We start from the raw sequence: 23,517 nt of genomic DNA, 5'->3' as shown, positions 1-23,517 counted from the left end.
GGGGCTCCCCAGGGTTGCGTGCTCAGTCTACTGCTGTTCACTCTGCTGACTCACGACTGTGCTACAACACACAGCTCGAACCATATCATCAAGTTCGCCAATGACACCACCGTGGTGGGTCTCATTAGCAAGAAAGACAAGTCAGCTTAAAGAGAGGAAGTGCAGCGCCAACAACCTGTCTCTTAATGTGAGCAAAACAAAAGAGATGGTTGTTGACTTCAGGAGAGCACGGAGCAACCACTCCCCGCTGAACATCAACGGCTCCTCAGTAGAGACCGTAAAGAGCACCAAATTTCTTGATGTTCACCTGACGGAGAATCTTACCTGGTCCCTCAACATCAGCTCCATAGCAAAGAAAACCCTGCAGCGTCTCTAATTTTTGTGAAGGCAGAGGAAAGTCCATCTCCCACCCCTCATCCTCATCACATTCTACAGGGGTTGTATTGAGAGCGTCCTGAGCAACTGCGTCACTGCTTGGTTCATAAATTGCACCATCTCGGATCACAAGACCCTGCAGCGGATAGTGAGGTCAGCTGAGAAGACCATCGAGGTCTCTCTTCTCGCCATCATGGACATTTACACTACATGCTGCATCCGCAAAGGAAACAGCATTATGAAAGACCCCATGCACCCCCCTCATACAATCTCTTCTCCCTCCTGCCATATGGGAAAAGGCTCCGAAGCATTCGGGCTCTTACGACCTGACTATGTAACAGTTTCTTTCCCCCAAGCTATCAGACTCCTCAATACCCGAAGCCTGAACTGACACCTTGCCGTACTGTCCTGTTTATTATTTATTGTAATGCCTGCACTGTTTTTGTGCACTTTATGCAGTCCAGTGTACGTCTGTAGTCTAGTATAGCTTTCTCTGTTTTTTTTTATTATTACGTAGTTCAGTCTAGTTTTTTTTGTACTGTGTCATGTAAACCACTGTACTGAAAAACGTTCTACTATGCACTGTACCAGCAGTTATGGTCGAAATGACAATAAAAGTTGACTTGACTTGAGATATGCCACAGTTGTCACCGACTTCATTAAAATCTGCGTGAATGAGTGTGTTTCAAGACAGCAGGGCCCGAAGGAGTAGCTGGTAAGGCTCTGAAAACCTGTATCAACTAACTGGCTGGAGTATTCAAAGACATTTTCAATCTCACACTGCTGCAGTTGAAAGTTCCCACCTGCTTCAAAAAGGACAACAATTATACCAGTGCCCAAGAAGAGTAGTGTGACTTTAGTGACCATCACCCAGTAGCACACACCTCTAAGTTGATGAAATGCTTTGAGGTTGGTCATGGCTAGAATCAACTCCTACCTCAGCAAGGACCAGGACCCACTGCAATTTGCCTATTGCCAAAATAGGTCTACAGCAAGCTCTCAGTGGCTCTCCATGCAACCATGGATCACCTGGACAATGCAAATACCCATGTCAGGATGCTTATTTTACAAGTCAGCTCTATCACAGGTATCAGCCTCCATAATATCCAAGGTATCAATGACAGGTGCCTTCCGAAGGAACCTCACCACCCAAGACATGCCGTCTTCACACCTTTACCATCAAGGAAGGAGGTACAGAAGCCTAAAGGCGCACGCCCAGCGATTCAGGAACAACAACTTCCCTCTGACATCGGATTTCTAAATAAGACATTGAACCCACAAACGCTATCTCACTAATATATTTCTGTTGTTTTGCACTACTTATTTTAACTTAACTATTAAATAGATATATTTAATGTAACAGTTTTTACTCTATACTTATCATGCTTTTCATTGCAATGCTGCCTTAAAGTTAACAAATTTCACAACATATGCCAGTGATATTAAATCCGTTTCTGATTCTATCCACAAATGGAGTTTCTTCTGCTGAGTACTTCCAAGATTGTTTTTTTTTATTTCCGATTCCCCATATTTAAAGATTTTTTTTGTTTTTTTTAAATTTCTGATTCCCTATATTTAAAGCTTTTTTTTTGTTTGATTTTTATTAAAGGACACTGCTTTTCTAACGTGACGTGGAGTGAACATGAAGGAGCTGGAAACATTATGTAAAATAAATTGCCCTGCTTGGATGGACCTTTCGAAAATAATTTTGAGGTCTACATATACTATTTATTGCTAATTCTAAACTGGTACCAGCAAACATCAGTAAGATTTTGCATACTGACTGAGCAAAGAAACAGCAATTAGACTAATGAAAGTAGACTTGTGTTCTTTCAGTCAAACACATTATAGAAGTAGGAAGCCCCAACTCTGAGTGGAATCATCGGGACGTTGTCATGACAGCGTTTTTTTTTAAAGCAGGCTTTCTTGTTTTTTTTACAAGGCCAAGTTGCTAGCTCAACGCTCAACCCAGCACGGATGGAAAGCATGCAAGGGAGCCGGCTGGATTCGAACTCAGGATTGTTGCAAGGTGAAGATGTCAAAGTGTATCAAAGAGCTGCAGCTTGGTCCAAAATACATTTAATTAACTGTTTCATCAATGACATCGTCTTCTTGAATGTACCAGGAAGACATGATAACACTGGAGAAAATTGTAAGGAGATTTGCCAGCTTTTTCCTTTGGACAGAGTATTTCAATTTTGAGGACAGAGTGGAGATTCTAAGTCTATTATTCCTGGAGCAGAGAAGGTTGAGAGGGGACATAATTAAGGTGCCATAGTAGCACTGCATGGAGCATCAGAGTTTAGAGTTCAGTTCCGGTGCTGATTGTAAGGCGTTTACCTACGCCCACCCTGTGGAATGCATGGGTTTTCTCCAGGTGCTCTGGTTTCCTCCAGTCCAAAGATGCACTGGGTAGGTTAACTGGGTATTGTAAATTGGCCAGTTGTTAGGTTAGGGTTAAATGAGGGTTGTTGGAGGTTGCTGGAGCGATGTGGCTTAAAGGGCCTCCTCCATGCTGTATTACTAAATAAATAAAATCATGAAGAGTATAGACATGATAGACTGCAGGAGATGGTTCCCAATATTAGAGCATAATAAAACTTAACATAGATTTAAGGCAAGGGGTAAGAAAGGGACTGAAGATGCAGTATGAAGAGGGTTTTTAAAATCACACATAGAGTGGCAAGTATTGGAACACACTGTCCTAAGAGAATGGTGGAAGCAAAGCACCTAACAGCACTGTAATGTCCAGATATAACATCCACCTAAACAGAGGAGGCTTCAGCCAAGTACTGGAAATTGACATTAGTGCAGAGCCATATGGACATTGTGAGCCAAATGGCCTATTTCCATGGTGAATGCCCCTGACTCAAAATAGGAATGTTCAATCCCATTCGCAACTTCACAGCAAATGAAGCCAACCTTAACTGCACGCATGTGCCGAGCAATAATCTATATCATTCAACAAGATCAATTAACTACCCTTGGCATTTCATCACCAAGACAAATGCAGGAGGAAAGTATACAGCAAGTGACAACCCTCAGAAACACTGATGTGCAGAGGGGTTTTGTGGTGCAAGTCCACAGTTCCCTGAAAGTGCCAACACAGTAGATTAGGTAGTACAGACAGCATATTTTCCACTAGTCATGGCATTGAGCAGAAAAATTGGGAAGTCAAGTTTCAGCTGTATAAATCTTTGTTAGGCCACATTTGGAATACTGTGAGAAGTGCCACACTGCAGGACAAATGTAGAGGTTTTGGAAAGGCTGCAAAAGAGGCTTATCAGGATGTTGCCTGGATCAAGGAGTACCACCACAAGGAGAGGTTGGACAAACTTGGATTTTTTCCCCCTGGAGAGATGGGAGTTGGTGGGTGATCTGATTAAAAATATCTAAGATTATGAGAAGGGTAGATAGTTGGATCTTTTTCCCAGAACATAAAGATCAAGTACGAGAGGGCAGAGATTTAAGGTAATGGGGGAAAAGTTTAAAAGGAGATGGGCATATTAAAAGTACAGAGTGGTAGGTGCATAGTACTGTGAATATGTGGTGGAAATAGACACGAAAACAACATTTCATGCATTTAGTAAGGCACATGAACAGGCAGGGGATGGAGGGATATAAACCAAATGGGATTAACTTAAATTGTCACTAAGTACAGGTATTGTAGATCAAATGTCTTTTCTTGTGCTATATACCTTCATTAGGAAGACTGCAACAATTTAAAATGGTGGCTGTGTGTCACCTTCTCAATATCAGTTTGAAGTGGGCAATAAATGCTGGCCAAATCCCAAAAATGAATTCCAATTTCTAGAAAATAACTGCATAATGATTGATAGTAAGTAGGGTATTCTAGTTCTCATCTCAGGAATCAATGCAGAAGATCTGAAATGCATCAAAAGTGCATTACTCCCTTGGAGACCGAAACCAGTTACAAGGATAAAACTCTCACTCACCATTAAGGAACACTGTTGTACTTAAGAGATCAATCACATAAACTCCAAGACATTTCTTCAGAGGCAATACCTGGGCTCAACCAGATGAGTCATTCATGAGCTTGTGTCTAACACAAGATCAAAACTGCATATGCAAGCATTGTATACAATTCCATTCTCAACCCCTCATATGAAACAATATTCAAACTATGTAGTAAAACCTGTATAACATTCAAGATGGAATAAGAACTAACATGAACAACATACAGATGCACTGGGCAATAAGCATCAGAAAAAATTACTATTGAAAATCCGAGACAAATTTGTACATCCACAAGATATGGATTCCCTCGATCACTCAAGTACTATCAAAAGGGCTTCCCACCACTGACAGGAAATTTATCTGACCAGCTAAAATATTGCAAGGAGGTAAGTCAGAGACGAGAAATCCTGAGGCCAGTGTGTCACGTTCTCCTTCGGGTGTAACGAAACGCCGAATTTAACGTCCGGATAAACCACAGTTAATAAGAACCAGATCGCAGTAAGATTAACCATTTACTGTTCACTCTTCACATTAACATATGGTGAAAACTGTTGATAAAACAATACAAGATTGATACAGTATTTGTTCCTTCCTTAATATCACATTTCAAGTGTAAATACTTGCAAAGGTGACTATAACTACATTACACTAAGGTGCAGTATACAGGGAGAGTTTACCTGCTCCATTGACTACTTTAAATACACTTCCATGCAAACTATCCACGACTCTTTAACTAACGAAAGCATAAACATTATCTACCGACGTTACCTCTAACAGGATCAGCATTAATATCTTAGTTCAATATATCGATTATCTATTAACTTACAGCGTTGCTCTCACTGTGATTTCTCATGCCTGCAAAACTGCTTGTGCTCAGGTGAGCCTCGTGGAAAGCCCCCACCCTCGCGCTAATTTCAAACCGGTGTTTTCCCACAAGACGCGGCGAAACCGGATGTGACGTCATCGCATGCCGATATATTTTACATGCAATGAATATACTTTAAACACTTCTAATTCTAACTAGAAAATACTATTGAATGAATTACTAAGCGAAAATATTATAAACTAAATAACTGTCGTAAAGACAGCACACTCCCCGCTTGACCTTCGTAAGGTCACAATGAGCAGAGTACAAAACTTAGTCTCTTAATCAGTCATTGGGTAGAAGTAGAATAACTTCTGTAACTGGCCCTTGGTAAATTTTCACATCGCCTTGGTCGGTAGTCTTCAATTCGATCTTCCTGACATGTCCATCCTCGCTAGGGAATGTAGCAGTGATTCTGGCCGTTGGCCAGCTGTTGCGAGCGACTTGCTTGTCCCTGAGCAGGACTAAGTCTCCAACTTGAAGATTCCTTCGGGGTTCTGTCCACTTTTGTCTCTGTTGCAACAAAGGTAGATATTTTTGTCTCCAGCGAGGCCAGAACTGATTTGCCAGAGCCTGGACTTGTCTCCATTGCTTTGTGCACAAATCCTTGTCTGAGAAGTCTCCTGGTGGAGGAGGTGCTCCTGCCTTCTGCGTAAGGAGCGTTGATGGCGAAAGTATAAAGGGGTTTTCTGGGTCAGAAGACACAGGTAGGAATGATTGTGCGTTTATAATGGCTGTGACCTCTGCCATTAGGGTGCACAGTACCTCGTGGGCCAATCGGGTGCGTTGCTGTATCTCAGGTTTCCTTTTCTGGGTTTTCCGTAAGGACGTGAACCGTTTGACTGCCTGCTCTTTGTTATCTGGTGAGCGCTGGCGTGGTTCTCTGATTGGCAATGGGCCAACCCCATTATTTGCTTCATCTCTGAAGACCTTGGTGTCTTTGGGTTTTAAAGAAATGGTATCTTGAGCTGATTGTGCAAGTTTGTTTCCGTGCTCGGTTTGAACGAAAACTGACTGACCTAGCGTCTCGTCGGTTACTTTACGCTTGGTAATGTCTTGTTGTGCTTCTTTAGGGTACACCTCAGTGAGGCAGATCTCGGAACAAGAACGGCTTGACTGAGTTTGACCGCAAACTTCTGTACAGTTCGAGCTGACAATTGTTGTCCTGGAGTGAACCTCTCCCTCCCCGCCGTCCTGTTGTGGGGGTGAAGGAGCGTTGTCGGTTCTTTCATTCTTGACTTCATCACGGAGCCGTGAGGGTAAATTTCCTTCCTCGTATGGATGTGATGCAATCGTGACTCTCTGAGGTTCCTCGTAGCTGGGGAAGTTATCGAATACGTATGGAGAGGGGAGACGAGCCTGCCTGTCTATTTGAGATTGTACATAGTCGCTTGTGCGTTCCAGTCTGGTCCTTTCTAAAGTAGATCTTACTTCGGTCAGATCACGCGACCCTTCAGCTTGTTCTATGTACTTTGCTTCCACCCTGGCAGCTTCTCTTTCTCCTTCTAGCTGCAGCACATGCAACTCTGTCGATATTTTTGTCATTTCCAACTGGGTTTCGGCTTCTCTGGCGGCCTCTTCTCTTTGTCTGGCAGCCTCTTCTCTTTGTCTGGCAGCCTTTTCTTTCTGGATTTCGGCTTCTCTGGTGGTCAGTTTCATTTTCCAAACTGCTTCTTGTCTGGCGTAACGCAGTAGCACCTTGGCGGCTTCTGCCTTTCTGGCGGCCCTTTCGGCTTCTCTGGCAGCCAGTTTAATTTTCAAAACTGCTTCTTGTTTGGCGTAATGCAGTCGCACCTTGGCGGCTTCTGCCTTGGCTCTTGCCTGTGCGGACTTACTTGATGTCGTTCTACTGCCCTTGTCGCTGGGCGCCATCGACTTGATCCCGGATCGAGCTGACATTGCAGCACGTGGAACACCTGATAACGCCCGGGTGGGCTTACTTGATGTCGGTTTACTGCCCTTGTCGCTGGGCGGCGTCGACTTGATGCTGGATTGAGCTGACATTGCAGCACTTGAAACACCTGATAATGCCGCTTTTTCACTGTCACGTTCTCCTTCGGGTGTAACGAAACGCCGAATTTAACGTCCGGATAAACCACAGTTAATAAGAACCAGATCGCAGTAAGATTAACCATTTACTGTTCACTCTTCACATTAACATATGGTGAAAACTGTTGATAAAACAATACAAGATTGATACAGTATTTGTTCCTTCCTTAATATCACATTTCAAGTGTAAATACTTGCAAAGGTGACTATAACTACATTACACTAAGGTGCAGTATACAGGGAGAGTTTACCTGCTCCATTGACTACTTTAAATACACTTCCATGCAAACTATCCGCGACTCTTTAACTAACGAAAGCATAAACATTATCTACCGACGTTACCTCTAACAGGATCAGCATTAATATCTTAGTTCAATATATCGATTATCTATTAACTTACAGCGTTGCTCTCACTGTGATTTCTCATGCCTGCAAAACTGCTTGTGCTCAGGTGAGCCTCGTGGAAAGCCCCCACCCTCGCGCTAATTTCAAACCGGTGTTTTCCCACAAGACGCGGCGAAACCGGATGTGACGTCATCGCATGCCGATATATTTTACATGCAATGAATATACTTTAAACACTTCTAATTCTAACTAGAAAATACTATTGAATGAATTACTAAGCGAAAATATTATAAACTAAATAACTGTCGTAAAGACAGCACACAGTGACTCATCAAGCCTTTTTAAACAGTTAAAAAGGAACACGGCATGTAGAATGTGCTCAAATTCTTAGACAGCCAAGATCCATGCAACTGCAAAACCAAGGAAACTGCAGTAACCTACGATCAGTGCCCAATCTAGTACAGGTGGCAATCGGAACAGTTATGGAATGCCAGCATTTATTTTGAGACTATCAAGTAAGAAAGTTGAGAAGCTTTTAAACACAACTGTGTACACATTGCTGAAATCACACCTTGAGTAAAATGAAGAGCTAGCCCATTTATCTAGGAAATATCATCAGAGGCAATTCACAGAAGGTTCATTAGGAATGACCCTGGTTAAGGAGGGACTGCCTTGTCATTGGAATTTAGAATGAAGGAACAAAATAAGTTTCCAAGATTCTTAGGAAAGTTTGGGTAAATGCTAGGATTTTTTTTGTAAAGGGATACAACTCAGAAAATAGACCCTCCAGGCCCTTAGAGATGCGCCTCGCCAGCAACCTCTGACAACCCTGATTTAACCCTAACCTAATAGCTGGACAATGACCTTACCCAATGAACTAACCTAGTATGTCTTTTGACTAGGAAATTTAAATCTCTTCAAAGCAGTTTCAAATAAGGTGTCAATTACACAAGACCAATACAAGGAAGATTTCTTCTCTCAAAGGGTTGAGTATTTGAATTCCATGTACCAGAAAGTTGTAAGAGGCGGGGGGGGGGGGGGGATTTCCTGGTGGTGGCTGATGGAGTAGCAGCAATCTCCCGTTGCTCCAACTCTAATTATCTTTCCAACCTGTCTTGAAACTTCCTTTTTAAGTGTGATTTTTTTTCATTATGGCTACATCAAGGGGTGGCAGAGGTACTAAAAAGGATGGTTCCCCCACTTCTTTGGATTCTATTATGGATTTGCTGCAAAGTCATACACAAGAAGCCTATAGGAAGTTTCAACAATTCAGCTCTGAATTTAAACAAATAGATGGTAAATTGGATTCTATTCAGCAAACTCTTAATGAACACGATAAATGTATAAAAAACAATGAAGTGATGTTGTCGTCTCTGGAAACGGATGAATTGCAAAAGCTTTGTGAAAAGCAATCAAAGTCCAACGAAAAGTTAAGACAGAAGATTATCAACATAGAAAATAGAAGTAGAAGGAACAACCTACAGGTTCTGGGTCTCAAAGAATTAATCGAAGTTAATCATCTTATGGAATTCTTTGTAAACTTTCTGCAAGAATTATTTCCAGAAATGCTGGCGTCTTTGCTTATGATTGATTGAGCTAACAGATCTCCTGTGTTTAGACCACCTAACAGAGATAGATCAAGATCAGTAATAATTTGTTTTCATGAATTTAAAACAAAGGAACTGTTAATATGCAAATCTCGAAGAGGCACAAATGATTAGCATGGTGGCAAGATTAGTATTGTTGAAGATTACTTGCCTGAGGTTATGCAGGAACATGCTAAATTCAAAGAAGTTATTTTAGACAAGGGTTTTAAACCCTCCCTTTGCTATCCAGTTCATCTCAGAATCACACTTCAAAATGGTTCTTTCAAAAGGTTTTGTTCGACTGCTGAAGCACAAAGGTTTTTAAAATCCGAAGACTAGCTGTTTAGTTTGTCCTTGCATGAAGACACGAGATTAAATGAAAAACTCTTAATTCACAAATCTCGAAGGGGTATAATTCGTTATAGAATGCAATATTAAGATTCTCAAAGACCATTAGCTTGAGGTTATGCAGGAATGTGCCAAGTTTAAACAAGCTTTGTTGGAATTTTTTTAAAAAACAAGCGTTTTAACCCGTCCTTTGGCTACTAAATTTGACTGAGAATCTCATTAAAGATGGACACTTAAAATGGTTTTGTTTGAATGCTGAAGCATACAGATTTTTTTTAAACTTAAAAGCTAACTGCTTAGCCTGTTTTTCAATGTCTTTCTGTATGAATAATGGTATCTTTTACTTTTGGTAAACCTTTGTAACTATTTTCCTTTCGTATTTTTAAATACTGTATTTTTGATACACAAGAATTAAATATCTTGATTGGATATTGTTTCGTCTAGGTTGGAATATAAACAACCTTGAAACTAATTGGAGCTATCACCAACTGTTTTGGGGGGGTGTCCATGGTTGTAGATGCCGGCTTTCTACTGGTCGGTTTTCTTTCTTTGGGAGGTGGGCGGGGATTGTTTTTTTCCCCCCAGAGGCTGCTTTTGGATTTTTTTTTAGCCAACTTGTTGCTTGGTTACCATTTCTCAAGGTTTATGGATTGGTTGTAACTTACATTTTAACCCTTCCTTTAAATACTAAAAATGGACCAAACTATTAATTTACTCAGTTTTAATGTGAAAGGGTTAAATCACCTGGTCAAACGTAATAAGATTTTTGCATATATTAGGAAATTTAAGGTCCTTTTTTTTAAAAAAAACAAGGAACTCGTATATGCAAATATGATCATCTACGTTTTTTTTAGCCGTTGGAACCGACTTTGTTTTCATTTGTCTTTTCAGGCCAAATCTAGAGGAGTTTCGATTCTTATAGATAATACTTTCCTTTGTCCAATATCTAAGTAGTGTCTGATACTAATGGACGTTTTGTTATAGTTTCAGGAAAACTAGATAATAAATTCATAGTATTTGCCAATGTGTATGCCTCAAATGTAAATGATCCAGGATTCTTTGAGCTTTTTTCTTCCCCGTTTTTACCAAAGCTGAGACTTTATTCTTTGGTGATGGGAGGAGATTTTAATTGTTGGCTGGACTCAAGCTTAGACCAATCATCTTCTAACCAGCGTCTCTTAATAAATCAGATTTGTTTGTTCAATCTTTTTTTATTGAAATGTGCTATTGTTGATGTTTGGCATTTCTTACACCCTTTAGATGGGGGTACTCATTCTCCCCCCCCCCCATGTTCATCATACATATTCCAGGATTGGTTTTTTTTTATTGGTAGTCAAATAAATTCATCAGTTCATTCCTATCAATATAAAGAGATTGCTGTTTCAGATCACGCTCCAGTATTTCTAACTTTAAATCTCCCTCGTCTTCCTCAAACAATCAGAATTTGGCATTTTAATACAACTTTGTTACCTGATAAGGAATTATTAAAATTTCTAGAGGTATATTATTTTGTTTTCTGAAGAGAATAAGAAAGAAAGAGACCGCTAATCTTATTGTATAGAATACTTCCAAGGCCTATATTCGAGGTCAAATTATTTCTTATACTGTGAATGTTAGGAATAAAGCTAATAAAGAATTGAATTAGCCAATCAGTTGAAACAATTAGATCAAAAATATGCTATAGCTCAAGATCCTGTTTTATATGAAAGACGTGTTGAAGCTAAAACTAAATATGATCTTCTGTTAACATATCCAATTCAAACTAAACTTCTTAAAGATAAAACTCAATTTTACATTCACTGAGATAGATCAGGCGAAGTATTGGTCAACCAGTTAAAAACTACTGCAGTTAGACGACAAATTAAAGAAATTTGCAAAATTAACTGTGATAGACAGCTGATCACTCTGAAATAAATGATACTTTTAGAGAATTCTAAACTTTATAATTCTGATTCCCTTAAAGATAATACTGTAATGAATAATTTTCTAGATCAATTATATAACCCTGCACTTTCTGCAGATAATTGTAAACAGATGAATCAACCCACTTCTTATGAGGAAATTGCCAGAGCTATACATTCATTACACTTGGGGAAGGCTCCAGGTCCAGATGGATTTTCTGGAGAATATTATAAGGCTTCTTCTTCATTAGTTATACTCCAGTTACACTCAGTCTTTTTGGATTCTTTCAAATTGGGTAGCTTGCCTCAATCTTTCCTTGAAGCCTCTATTTTGCTTATCCTAACGAAGAACAAGGACCCAACTGAATGCTCTTCATATAGACCAATTTCATTACTCAATGTTAATTCTAAAATCCTTTCTAAAGTTTTGGCTATAGGATTGAAAATATTCTACCTTCTATTATTTCGGATGATCAGACTGGATTTATTAAAAACCGGCATTACCATTTTAATCTGTGCCGTGTATTAAATGTTATTTACCCTTCCTCCCAGGAGATATCAGAATGTGTGATATCCTTAGATGCTGAGAAGGCCTTCGATCGGGTTGAATGGAATTATTATTTAAAACCTTAGAAAAATTTAATTTTGGACCAGATTTTATTCAATGTATTAAACTAATTTATCTATCTCCTTCTGCACAGGTTGTTACTAATTTTCAAAATTCCAAACTATTTAAATTTCATCGCGGACCTAGACAAGGTTGTTCGTTGAGCCCTTTGCTCTTTGACCTTAGCCTTAGAACCTAGGGGAGGGAAGGGAGAAACACAAGGTGACAGGTGAAACCAGGGGGAGGAGGGAGGAAGTAAAGAGTTGCGGAATTGGTTAGTGGAAGAGATACGGGCCTGGAGATAGGGGGAACTAATAGGAGAGGACAGAAGGCCATATACAAAAGGGAGAGGAGCACCAGAGAGAGGTGCAATGGGCAGGCAAGGAGGTAAGGTGACAGAAGGAAAAGGGATGGGGAAAAAAAATGAAGGGGGGGGAGGGTACTAGCCATTATCAGAAGTTAGAGAAATTGATGTTCATGCCATTAGGTTGGACAGAATACAAGGTGTTGCTCCTCCAACCTGAGTGTGACCTCATCACAACAATAGATGTTAATATTCAAAATTAGGTAGCAGGGTGGAGATGCGTCTCTATCAAAGGAGAGTTAAGAGGCCACTTCCCTCTGTAAACTTCCCTCTGAGGAAAACCTCGGGCAAGGTGTAGCACCTGCTTAGCCATCCTACCCTCAACCTGATCAGGGTCACATGAAGCCACGAGAGTAGGTGGTGGATGGTTGTATGAGCAGCTGATGCATATCACGTCCTGGTTATGTGAAAACTGATGTCAAGCAGTCAATCTCTGAAGAGTATTGATAATGTCAAAGTCATCCATCTTGTAAAGACACTGCCCAGAAGGTAGCAATAGCAAACCACATCTACAGAAAAATTTACCAAGAACAATCATGCTCATGAGACCATGATTGCCCACATCATATGACACAGCACGTTAACAATGATATTCAAAATGTTAAAGCAGGTGACAACAGCAACTGGTACTGTAGTTAATCACTTATTGTTACCTTTGTCTTGAAGTCTAAAGCATTGTGTCATGAGAGTGAGATTCTCTTGGACTCTCCATCCTGAAGGTTTGTTATGTGAATCAGTTTTAGTTCAGTCACAGTAATAACTGCAAAGTTATTTAATTCAAAGGTACAGCACATACAGATTTTTCTCCACAACATTATGTACTCTCATCTCACCTTTTGGAAAAATATTCTACTTTATAAACACGAGAAATTCTTCAGATGCTGGAAATCCAAAGCAACACACAAAATGCTGGAGGAGCTCAGGTCAGGCAACATTTATGGAAATGACTAAACAGTTGATGTTTTGGGCCAAGACCCTTCTTCAGGACTGGAAGGGAAGGAGGATAGTTATAAGTTGATAGATGAAACCAGGTCGGCGGGAAAGGCAAAGAGATGGTGAAGAAGGAAGATGATAGAGGAGAGTGAACGCAGAAGAAAGGAGAGGGGCACCAGGGAGAGTTAATAGTTAGGTAAGAAGAGGCAAGAGGTCAGAATGGGGAAAAGAACAATAGGGAGGGGAGAGGAAAGGACATTATTTTTTAAACCAGAAGGAGAAATTGAATTTCATGCCATCAGGTTGGAAGCTACCCAAATAGAACACAAGTGGTGTTCCTACACCTGGAGGGTGGCCTCATCTTGGCACAAGAGGTACACAACATGTCAGAAAGGGAATCCGAATGAAAATGTTTGACTACTGGGAAATTCCATTTTTGGTGGATGGAGAGAAGGTCCCTCAAAGTCATTCCGCAATTTCTGACAGGACTCACCAATGATAAGGCTACAACAGGGGCACCTGATATAATAGCAGATTATATCAGGTGCCCCTGATATACCAGCAGATTTGTAGGTGAAGTTTTGCCTCAGTGCAAGGACTGATTGGGGCCCTGAATAGAGGTGACAGAAGAGGTGAATGTGCAGGTGTAGCACTTTGGCCACTGGCAGGGATAACTGCCCAGAAACCTATTAGTTGGGTGGGGGGGGGGGGGGAGAAGAGAAGAGAATGGCCAAGGAAATCATAGAGGAAGCAACCCCTGTGGAAAATTGGAAAGGGGGGGGGTATAGATATGTTTGGTGGTAGGATCCCTTTGGAGATGGTGGAGATTACAAAGAATGATGTGCTAGATGTGGAGGCTCACGGAGTGGTAGGTGAGAAGAGGAACTCTATCACTGTTAAGGCAGCTGGAAGAAGGGGTGGCATTGATGTTTGGGAAATGGAGGAGATGCGGGTGAGGGCAGCATTCACGCTGGACAGGAAACCCTGTTCTCTCAAGGAGGATATCGCTGGAGTCCTGGAAAGGAAAGCCTCAGTGTGGAAACAGATGCGGCAGAGATTAAGGAACTGAGAAAAGGGAACAGAATTTTTTAAAAATACAGGGAACAGGGTGGGGAAAGGTATAGTCAATAGAATTGTGGGAGTCAGTCGGGTCTACTTTGTTTATGCTTTCTACTGATACCAATAATATTACATTTTTCAAATATCACACTCCATTTAAGACTTGTTCACCAACTCCAAGATCACTTTCTCAAAAAAGGGGACATCCTGCTTGACAAATCTATTAGAATTCTTTGAGGTAGTGACAGGCAGGATGGACAAAGGAGAGTCAGTTGGTGTTGCGTACTTGGATTTTCAGAAGACCTCTGACAACATGCCACATGAGGCTACTTAAAAAGTTAAGAGCCCATGGTAATTACAGGAAGTTACTAGCATGGATAAAAGATTGGGTGATTGGCAGGAGGTAAACAGTGGGAATAAAGGGAGCATTTTCTCAGTGTCTCCCAGTGGTGTTCCAAAGTGGTCAATACTGCTTCTTTTCACATCAATGACTGGGGTAACGGAATTAAAGTTTATTGTCATTTAACTATATACATGTATACTGTCAAATGAGAAAGTTTTGCTGCACCAGATATTCAATTCTTACTCTGCACCAGAAATTTAAAAGCACAACAGTACACAACACACATATAAGACACAATAATTTATGAAGAATTAAATCCTCAAATGAATTACACATAGGATAAACTGCATAAATTAAATATTGTAGGGTACAGTACAAATTATCTGGTGACACTTTGGAATTGACGGCTTTGTGGTCAAGTTTGTGGCTGATACGAAGATAGGTGGATGGGCAGATAGGACTGACAAAGAAGGATGTTTGCAGAAGGACTTAGACATATTTGAAGAACGGGCAAAGTGGCAGATAGAATAGTGTTGGGAAGTGTCATGCACTTTGTTAGAAGGAATAACGGCATTTTCTAAAAGGGGAGAAAATTCAAAAATCAGAGGAACAAAAGGGACTTAGGAGTTCTCACGCAGTATTCCCAAAAAAGGTTAACTTGCAGATTGAGTCAGTGGTAAGAAAGGTAAATGAAATTCATTTTGAGAGGACTAGAATATAAAAGCAAGGATGCGATGCTGGGCCAGACACATTTGAAGTACCCTGAGCAGTTTTGGGGCCCTTATGTAAGAAAAGAGGTGCCGGCATTGTAGAGAGTTCAAAGGTGGGATCATGAGAATGATTCCAGCAATGAAAGGGGTCACATACAAGGAGTATTTGATGGCTCTGGGCCTGTACTCACTGGAGTTTAGAAGAGGGGGAATCTCTTAAAATAAAGAGGGGGAACCTATTAAATATATACTGAAAGGCCTCGATAGAGTGGATGAGAAGAGAATGTTTCCTGCAGTGGGAGAGTCTGGGACCAGAGGACAGCCTCAGAATAAATGGACTTCCATTTTGAACAGATGGGGAAAAATTGCTTTAACTACAAGATGATAGTGAATCTGTGGACTTCATTGCCACTAACAGCTGTGAAGGCCAAGTGATTGGATATATTAAGGCAGAGGTTGACATGGTGTTAATTAGTAATTAAGTCAAAAGATATAAAGAGAAGGCAGGAGAATGTGATTGAGAGGATTAATAAATCAGCCATGATGGAATGGCAGACTCAATGTGCCAAATGACCCAATTCTGCTCCAATGTCGTATGGTCTTAACTAGTTTTACATTATTAACAAACATCCATTGCCCTTTCTTCCACATCATTAACAACTAAGGTTGGAGAGAAAGCTGCAAATGGCACAAAAATGAGCCTATAATGGGACACAAGGGTTATAAAAGCAGGCAAAGAACAGGGAAATAGGGTATAACTCCAAAATGCAAGATTGTCCATTCTGACAAAATTATTATAAAGGCATATATCTAAATGATGATTGCATCCTAGAAAGAAGAGCTGAGGGAACTGCATGTCCGCGTGATAATTCACAAAATGCTAGTACACAGATACAGCAAGGAATTAGGAAAGCTAACAAAAAAAAATGCTTACTGCCAGGCTAACTGCAAAATTGCAGATGTAATTCAGTGCACTGGTAAATGTATTTTTGGAAACCACTGATGAAACTGCTGTCTTTACTCAAGAAACTCCTGTACAGGAAACAGTTCAGTGAAGGCTTAGTAACTCCCAACACCCAAATGGGTGTGTTATCTCAAGAGGAAAAGTTAAATAGGACTAGATTTCAACTGGTTGACAGAAAACACAGTTTGTGAATCCTGTAGAATTTTCTCTATTTCTGCATAAATGACCTAAAATGTGATCAGATCTTCATGTAAAATATCACAAAAAATAAGAGTTTGAAAAAGATTAGTGGTATACATATGATTGTAACTACTTAACTACTTGGAAAGCTCCATTCGTGTTAGAATAATTTCTCTTCTTCCCCACCCCCAAGTCATTCCTCTCATATGAAATATCAACCACATCAGATATAAGAATGGATATGCAGGAATCAATTTAGCTGAATTTTACAAAAATCAATTGTTACAGCAAGTGTCAACAGGCTATTCAATGGCAAAATGAAGGTATGAGACAATGTCAAGTTCAGAAATTCAAAATACAATGTATGCTAAACACAACCTTGAGATTAATCTCCTTACAGGCAGTCACAATACAAAGAAACCCAATAGAACCCATAAAGACTGTCAAACACCAAAAACACAGGGGAAAAAATCTTGCAAACAATAAAAGCAAGCAAGTAGCATTCGGCACTGAAGTTTATGTATGTGTGTCCACATCTATGAAGCCAATCACAGCCAACCAGTTACAGGCCACAGCCTCAGTTCAGTGCAGAGATGAGTAAACCTCGTAGAGCACCGAACTGAAGAACTGGTGCATCCCTTGCCTCCAGCCCCAACAACTGACCTTTCCAATCTGGCCATGCATTTAAATCGGCCAAAACTCAGCTCCTTCCTCACCGCCTCGGTATGCTCTCATGTCTAGGCCCCACCACCTCAACTCTGCCTTGCATCAGTTCTGCTGATTCGAATCGCCTCCAAGTATGCTCCATCAATAGCCAAATAATGGCTTGCTCCCTGCTCGCGGGGCCAGACCCCACTGCCTCAATTTGAAGGCACATAAACACCACACTGCAATCACCCTGAGCCTTTGGGACTCCAGTCCACACCACAAGAATGGCAGGTTGTACAGTGGCTCAACAGTTCAGTTCTAAAAGGGTAGTTACAGGCTATTGATTGCAGTGACTATTTGAGAAAATAAAACTATTTAATAGTTGAGTTTGCTGCCAGCAAATCACTGTGCTTCACCAGTGCATTTGTAATCTAGCTGTGATCACCTGAGTGAACAACAGCAGGAAGCCCAAATATTTTTCTAATTCAGGAGTACTGATGTGATCTGTTAGGTCTAATGATGTCATGACAACTGACAGAGTAAAATTAGAATCAAACACAATCTTCTTAGCCAAGGCTCAGCTGCTCAAAGTTGCTGAGCCAATGCGCGTGGGGTTTATGGCTATGTGTTTATATCACAGGGGTCTTTGCACTCTTAAATGAATCAGGAGACAAGTATACAGTGTTCTTTTACGTAAAAAAAAGTCTTTAAAGCTGGATTTTTTAAAAACACGCAATTCCAAGTGCAGTGAATATATCAAAATTTTGAGCTATGACATATACAAATGAGCACGTTAAAATATGATCATTGCTTATTCCTTTAAAACACAGCAATATTGACTTCAAGCAATTTAGAAATCTATTTTGGGACTGTTCTAATACTTGAGCAACACAACTAACTTCTGATTTCAAACAAACATAGGGGTGGGGGCATGCTGAGGAAGGGGAAAGAACTAAATCATTCAGATTATGCCAAACAATGTGCGAGAACTTGCGCAAGTGACAATTCATTTATCATGATGTTATTGTCTATCAAAGGATTTCTAGACTAATCTCATCTTCCACCACGTGCACCTCTATCATTCAGAGTCATATAGTAGATTCAAGTATCCACGTACATTAACCCAAATTACTAGCTTTCAATGTCTTGGCAATTCAAATGTTCAGATACTTCTTAAATGTTAAGAATAACTGCCTCTATTTTGCAGTGCATTCTATACTGCAAAGATAATCAGCAAAACAAGAAAAAATCGTCAAATTCCCTCTAAATCTTTGTCTTCATCTTGGATCTCTTAAAATTAGAGGGCATAGGTTTGCTCTTGAGGGAGTAATTTTCACAATCCACTCCATCTTTGGTCCTCAATTTTGAATACTTCTAACAGGCTCCCCTTCAGCATCTTCTGTTCCAAGGAAAACAAACAGTATTTACATACTCTTCATATTAGAAACAGATGAAGAGAAGCATATGTTGAATACCAGGTTAACAAGTAGTCTTTGGAGTACTGCAAGTCTGCACCTTTGCTGTTGCTTTGCTCAAGCTTGAATGCCTGGTGCCAATGCTTGTTTTTTGCCAGTGGGGGGGGGGGGGGGTGGGAAGGGGGGGATCTTTACTTGCTGCCACTTATGCGCAGGAGGGTAGGGAGCTGGGGGGGTACTTTGGGGTTCTACCATTTAACTGTCATTTATTCTTTGGGGGCACTCTTTTTCGTGGATGGTTGCGAAGAAAAAGCATTTCAGGAGTATATTGTATGCATTTCTTTGACATTAAATGTACCTTTGAAACCCTTGATTTTATCCCAGGTATCCACATTCTTCCAAAGCTATCTTGAAATGGACATAATAGTTCACCTGCAGCCTAACCAAAGTTTTATAATGTATGATAACCTCAATACTTTTTTTAAAAATGCTCCAATTAATGAATGCCAGCACCCAGTATGCCAACTACAGCACCACCTCCAGCTGTACTACTAGTATTACCTACAGGGATTTTTGAACAAGTACACCAAGATCCCTCTATTCTTTTGTATTTCCTAGGGCCCAGCTTCTTATGCTGTACCCATTAGAAACATATCACCTCTCACTTATTGGAATTATAATACATATGCTGTTGTTCCATAATTGATTCTCTGATCAATATCCATCTATAAACCAAGATTATCCACCTCACATGCACAAAGCAATTATTTCCAACTTACTAATCATGTTTTCTACACTAATGATTTAAATATCAAATGTATATAACTGCAAGATTTTCAGCACCAAATACTGCAAGTCACAGCCTTCTGACTAGGAAATACAACATTCTACCATCATACTCTGCCTACTTTTGATCTCATTTACCAAGTTCTCTTGGATCTGATGGGCTCTAACCATTTGGGTCTTTCATGTGTACCTCATCTAAACTTGGGCAAAAAAAACTAGTATATGATGAAACACAAGCTTGCACATTTCAGTAAGAGGGATCAAAAACCAAAGTATCTAAATGGAGAGAAACTGGAAATAAGTTCAGGGGAATCTAGATGTTCCCATATACAAATTAAAAAATGTTATCAAGCAGGGCCAATGAGTAATTAAGACCAGCAAGTAGTATTTGGCCTTTATTGTAAAGGAGTTAAAGGACAAGAATAGGATGGTTTTGTTATATTGGTACAAGGTATCAGCAAGGCTGCACTTGGAATATTGTAGGTTTTGATCCACTACAATTGATATAGCAACATTAGACAAACTCCAAGGAAATTCACTAGGTTAATTTTTCTTGGGGTGAGAGGGTTGTTCCATCAAAAATCATTAGCCAGTTTGGGTCTGTATTGCTTGGAATTTAAACAAATGAACCGTCACCTTATTCAAATATAAAATATTGGAAATAGATTTAACAGGGTAGATGTTGAGATGTTTTCATTAGTGGGAGAGTCATGAACAAAGAGACACAGTTACAAAGGTCTACAGTGGATACAATTTCAATGGCTCTCCCACTTAGCTTTGAAGCACCAAGATAAGAGCAATACATACATCAGCCTGCGATTTATCAATTACAAACTCAGTATTCAACATCCATCATCCCCTCAAAAGATGGGCTCTGTACCTCCTTCTCCAACTGGATACTTAGCTTTCTCATCAGGAGACCAATCAGTGCAGATCAGCAATAACATCTCATCCTAGCTGATGATCAACACAGGCTCACCTCAAGTAATATCTGTTTAACCCACTGCTCTACTCTCTCATGACTATATGGCTAGGCACAGCTCAAACACCATCTATAAATGTGCAGATGAATCACCGTTGTTGGTTGATTGAGTGGTGTCACAACAACAACCTTGCATTCCTTATACTACTTACTTTTCTTGCCTTGCAGGGATTTATAGGTAAATAAAGAAATACAATAGAATATGTTAAAAGCTATACATAAAGACTGACAAACAATGTGCCAACAAAAATGACAAATAAACTGAAAACATGAATTGTCAAGTCCGTGAAAGTGAGACTGTGGAATCAGTTCAGAGATGGACAGATGGAGAGTGATGTTATCCTCATCAGGTTGTGAAGCAACACTGTTCTTGAACCTGGTCTTGCACTTCCTGTAAAGCTGTAGTAGCGTGAAGAGAGCATGGCCTGGATGGTGGAGGTCCTTGACGATGGATGTTACTTTCTTGTGGCAGCGCTCTGGGAAATGTACTCTATGATGGACTAGGATGTATCCACCACTCTGTAGATTCTTCCCTTCTTGGGAATTGGTGCTTCCATACCAGTGATGCAACCAATAAGGACATTCTCCACTGAGCTTCTATAGAAGATTGTCAAAGTTTTAGGTAACATGTTAAATCTATGCAAACTTCTACACAAACTGATGTGCCTTCTCTGTGAAATTGTCTTGTACTTCACTAATGACTAAAGTTTGTTAATAAATAAATAAATCTCCTGTAAGGGTCCCAGCAATCTCATTGCTTGTCTCCTATATCAGCCTGGGATACATCTCATCAAGCTTTGAGAGGTTATTCCCTTTTACACTCACTAAGACACCTAACAAGGATATCACCATCCCTCCACTTGAAATCTGCAACTACATTTCAACATGACAAGATTTCTGTCTCTACCTACTCTTTCAGACAATGAATTTCAGATCATGACTATCCTCTTGGGGGGTAAAATATACTTGCCTTTTCTATTGTCCTTCCAACAATTTAATCTATGCCCCTTTGTTTTAGGCCCCTCAGCTAAGAATATCCTTCCTGCTTACTCTGTTAAACCCTCTCACAAATTCTCTCTCTCTATGAACCCTCCTCTCAACCCAATTCATTCCAAACAAAACCACCCTTGTTTATCCAAAGTTTCCTCATTTTCATACATTTCCTTTGCAGTCTCTCCAATGTAGAGATACAAACTACATAAGTAAAACAGACCATGTCCCTCAAGCCTGCAACACCACTGTATGGCTACCCTGATCATTAGCTTCAACTCCATTTTCCTGCCAGATATCCACAACATCTGATCACTTAGTAATGCAAAACATCAATCTCAGCCCCAAGTACATTTGATGACCCACATCCCTCAAATCCTCCAAGAGGACAACACCCTTGTCATTCAGTTTGAAGGCCTGCATGCCTCAATGACCCAGAGAGCTATGATGGCTGGAGTTGGGGCTTTATGCTTTGGCTCTTGGTAGGGTCGCCTATACCAAACTGTTCAAAGGGTAGAGGCCAATCTGAGTGGTCCATTAATTCTCCAGGTTCTGGGTTCAGTTCAGGGCTAACAAACACCCTGACTGGTCCAAAGAAAAAAAAACATCATGGAAACAGCAATGAAGAATCCCTCGACATCTGAATGGGACAATATTCCTGAGTCTCCACCCAGGACTTGAATGACTAACAGTATGAAAACCAAAAGGAAATTACTGAAATGATAAAGGATGCCCTGAACACCACTGGAAATGGAGGACATTTATTGCTGCCCCAAAAATATATAAATCTGTATTTTATGATTTGTGGTTGACCTTAGTACTAAACTATATTCCTTGGTCAAAATTCCTCCACCAGACAAAATGTCCTCACCCATCTATCCTGTCAGGTTCACTCAAAAATCTTGTGGTTCAGTGACAGTATCTTTCATGCTCCCAGGAGTTATGCAGTATAGGGCCAGTCTGCTCAACAAATTTGACCACCTATTGATCAAGTGATCATGATTCTCAGTTACTTCTCATATGGTACAGCTGTACAATAGTACAGAACCTTCATAGACTTAACTAAAAATTCATCACCCAAGCAAATGTCTTAAGGTTGTGGACTTCATTAAACTTCTAACTATAACAATCAGCTTCAATGTGCATCTTATTTTGAAGCTCACTCACAATGTTTTATGAATATTCTCTCACCAACCTCCCCACCACACTCAAGATCACTTTAACCCAACTCAGGAACTCGGAGTTTCACTTTAGAACAAGTCACAAGCATAAATTTGATTCTCAGATTTTAGTGCATAATCTGTACTGGCACTCCATGTAACAATGACTGTCATGCTATTAAAATAAGTAATTTAGGTGAGAGACTCAATGTATGTCCTACAATTCATTGTGGCAAGAAACCCTATGAGTACACGGGTTTTCTCCAGGTGCTATGGCTTCCTCTCATATTCCAAAGTCAAACGAGCTAGTATTAATAAATTTTGGGCATACTGGTGGGCTGCCCTCAGTACAAGACCATAAAATCACAAAAGACAGAAGCAGAATTAGACCATTTGGCCCAACAGGTATGCTGCACCATTTCATCGTGGATCCATTTTCCCTCTCAACCCCATTTTCCTGTCTTTTCCCCATAGCCTTTAATGCCCTGACTAATCAAGAATCCCTCAACAGCCACCTTAAAATACACCCAAAAACTGGCCTCAAAAGCTGCCTCTGGCAACAAGTTCCACAGATTCACCACCCGCTAGCTAAATAAAGTCCTCAACTCTGTTCTAAATGCATGTCCCTCTATACAGAGTGCCCTCTGGTGCTGGACTACCCCATCATAGGAAACATCCCCTCTATATCCACCCTATCTAGGCCTTTCAACATTCAATAGGTTTCAATGAGATCCAAACTCATTCTTCTAAATTCCAACAAGTATAGGCACAGAACCATCAAATGTTCCTCCTAGAATAATCATTTTATTCCCAGAATCATTCTCATGAACCTCCTCTGAATCCTCTCCAATCTTTTCTTAGACTCAAAATTGCTCACAGTACTGCAAATATTTCTAGCAAAGTGCAAAATGAATGTTAACACTGCACTT

The 23,517-nt window shown here is 40.2% G+C and overlaps 2 protein-coding genes across 2 annotated transcripts in view; both read right to left on the bottom strand.

The window, feature by feature from the left end:
* Positions 1 to 23,517, bottom strand: part of clasp1a (cytoplasmic linker associated protein 1a) — a 341,123-nt gene that overhangs the window by 304,970 nt on the left and 12,636 nt on the right. The window lies entirely within an intron of this gene.
* On the bottom strand, positions 4,775 to 7,899 carry LOC132393745 (uncharacterized). The gene is made up of 2 exons (XM_059969143.1): positions 7,668 to 7,899; positions 4,775 to 7,389 (listed from the first exon to the last, which is right to left on the bottom strand). Exon 2 carries the CDS (start codon positions 7,220 to 7,222, stop codon positions 5,504 to 5,506), a length of 1,719 nt encoding a protein of 572 aa, XP_059825126.1. The 5' UTR covers positions 7,223 to 7,389; positions 7,668 to 7,899; the 3' UTR covers positions 4,775 to 5,503.

Source organism: Hypanus sabinus, chromosome 5 (genome assembly GCF_030144855.1).
Source record: "Hypanus sabinus isolate sHypSab1 chromosome 5, sHypSab1.hap1, whole genome shotgun sequence".
NCBI classification, from domain to species: domain Eukaryota; kingdom Metazoa; phylum Chordata; class Chondrichthyes; order Myliobatiformes; family Dasyatidae; genus Hypanus; species Hypanus sabinus.
The sequence above is the reverse complement of the archived record's forward strand: the minus strand, read 5'-3'. Positions and strand labels throughout refer to the sequence as shown.

What these genes read in the sequence shown, in the direction of transcription:
- LOC132393745 (XM_059969143.1), bottom strand. Translation starts at nt 7,222, where the DNA reads ATGTCAGCTCAATCCAGCATCAAGTCGACGCCGCCCAGCGACAAGGGC.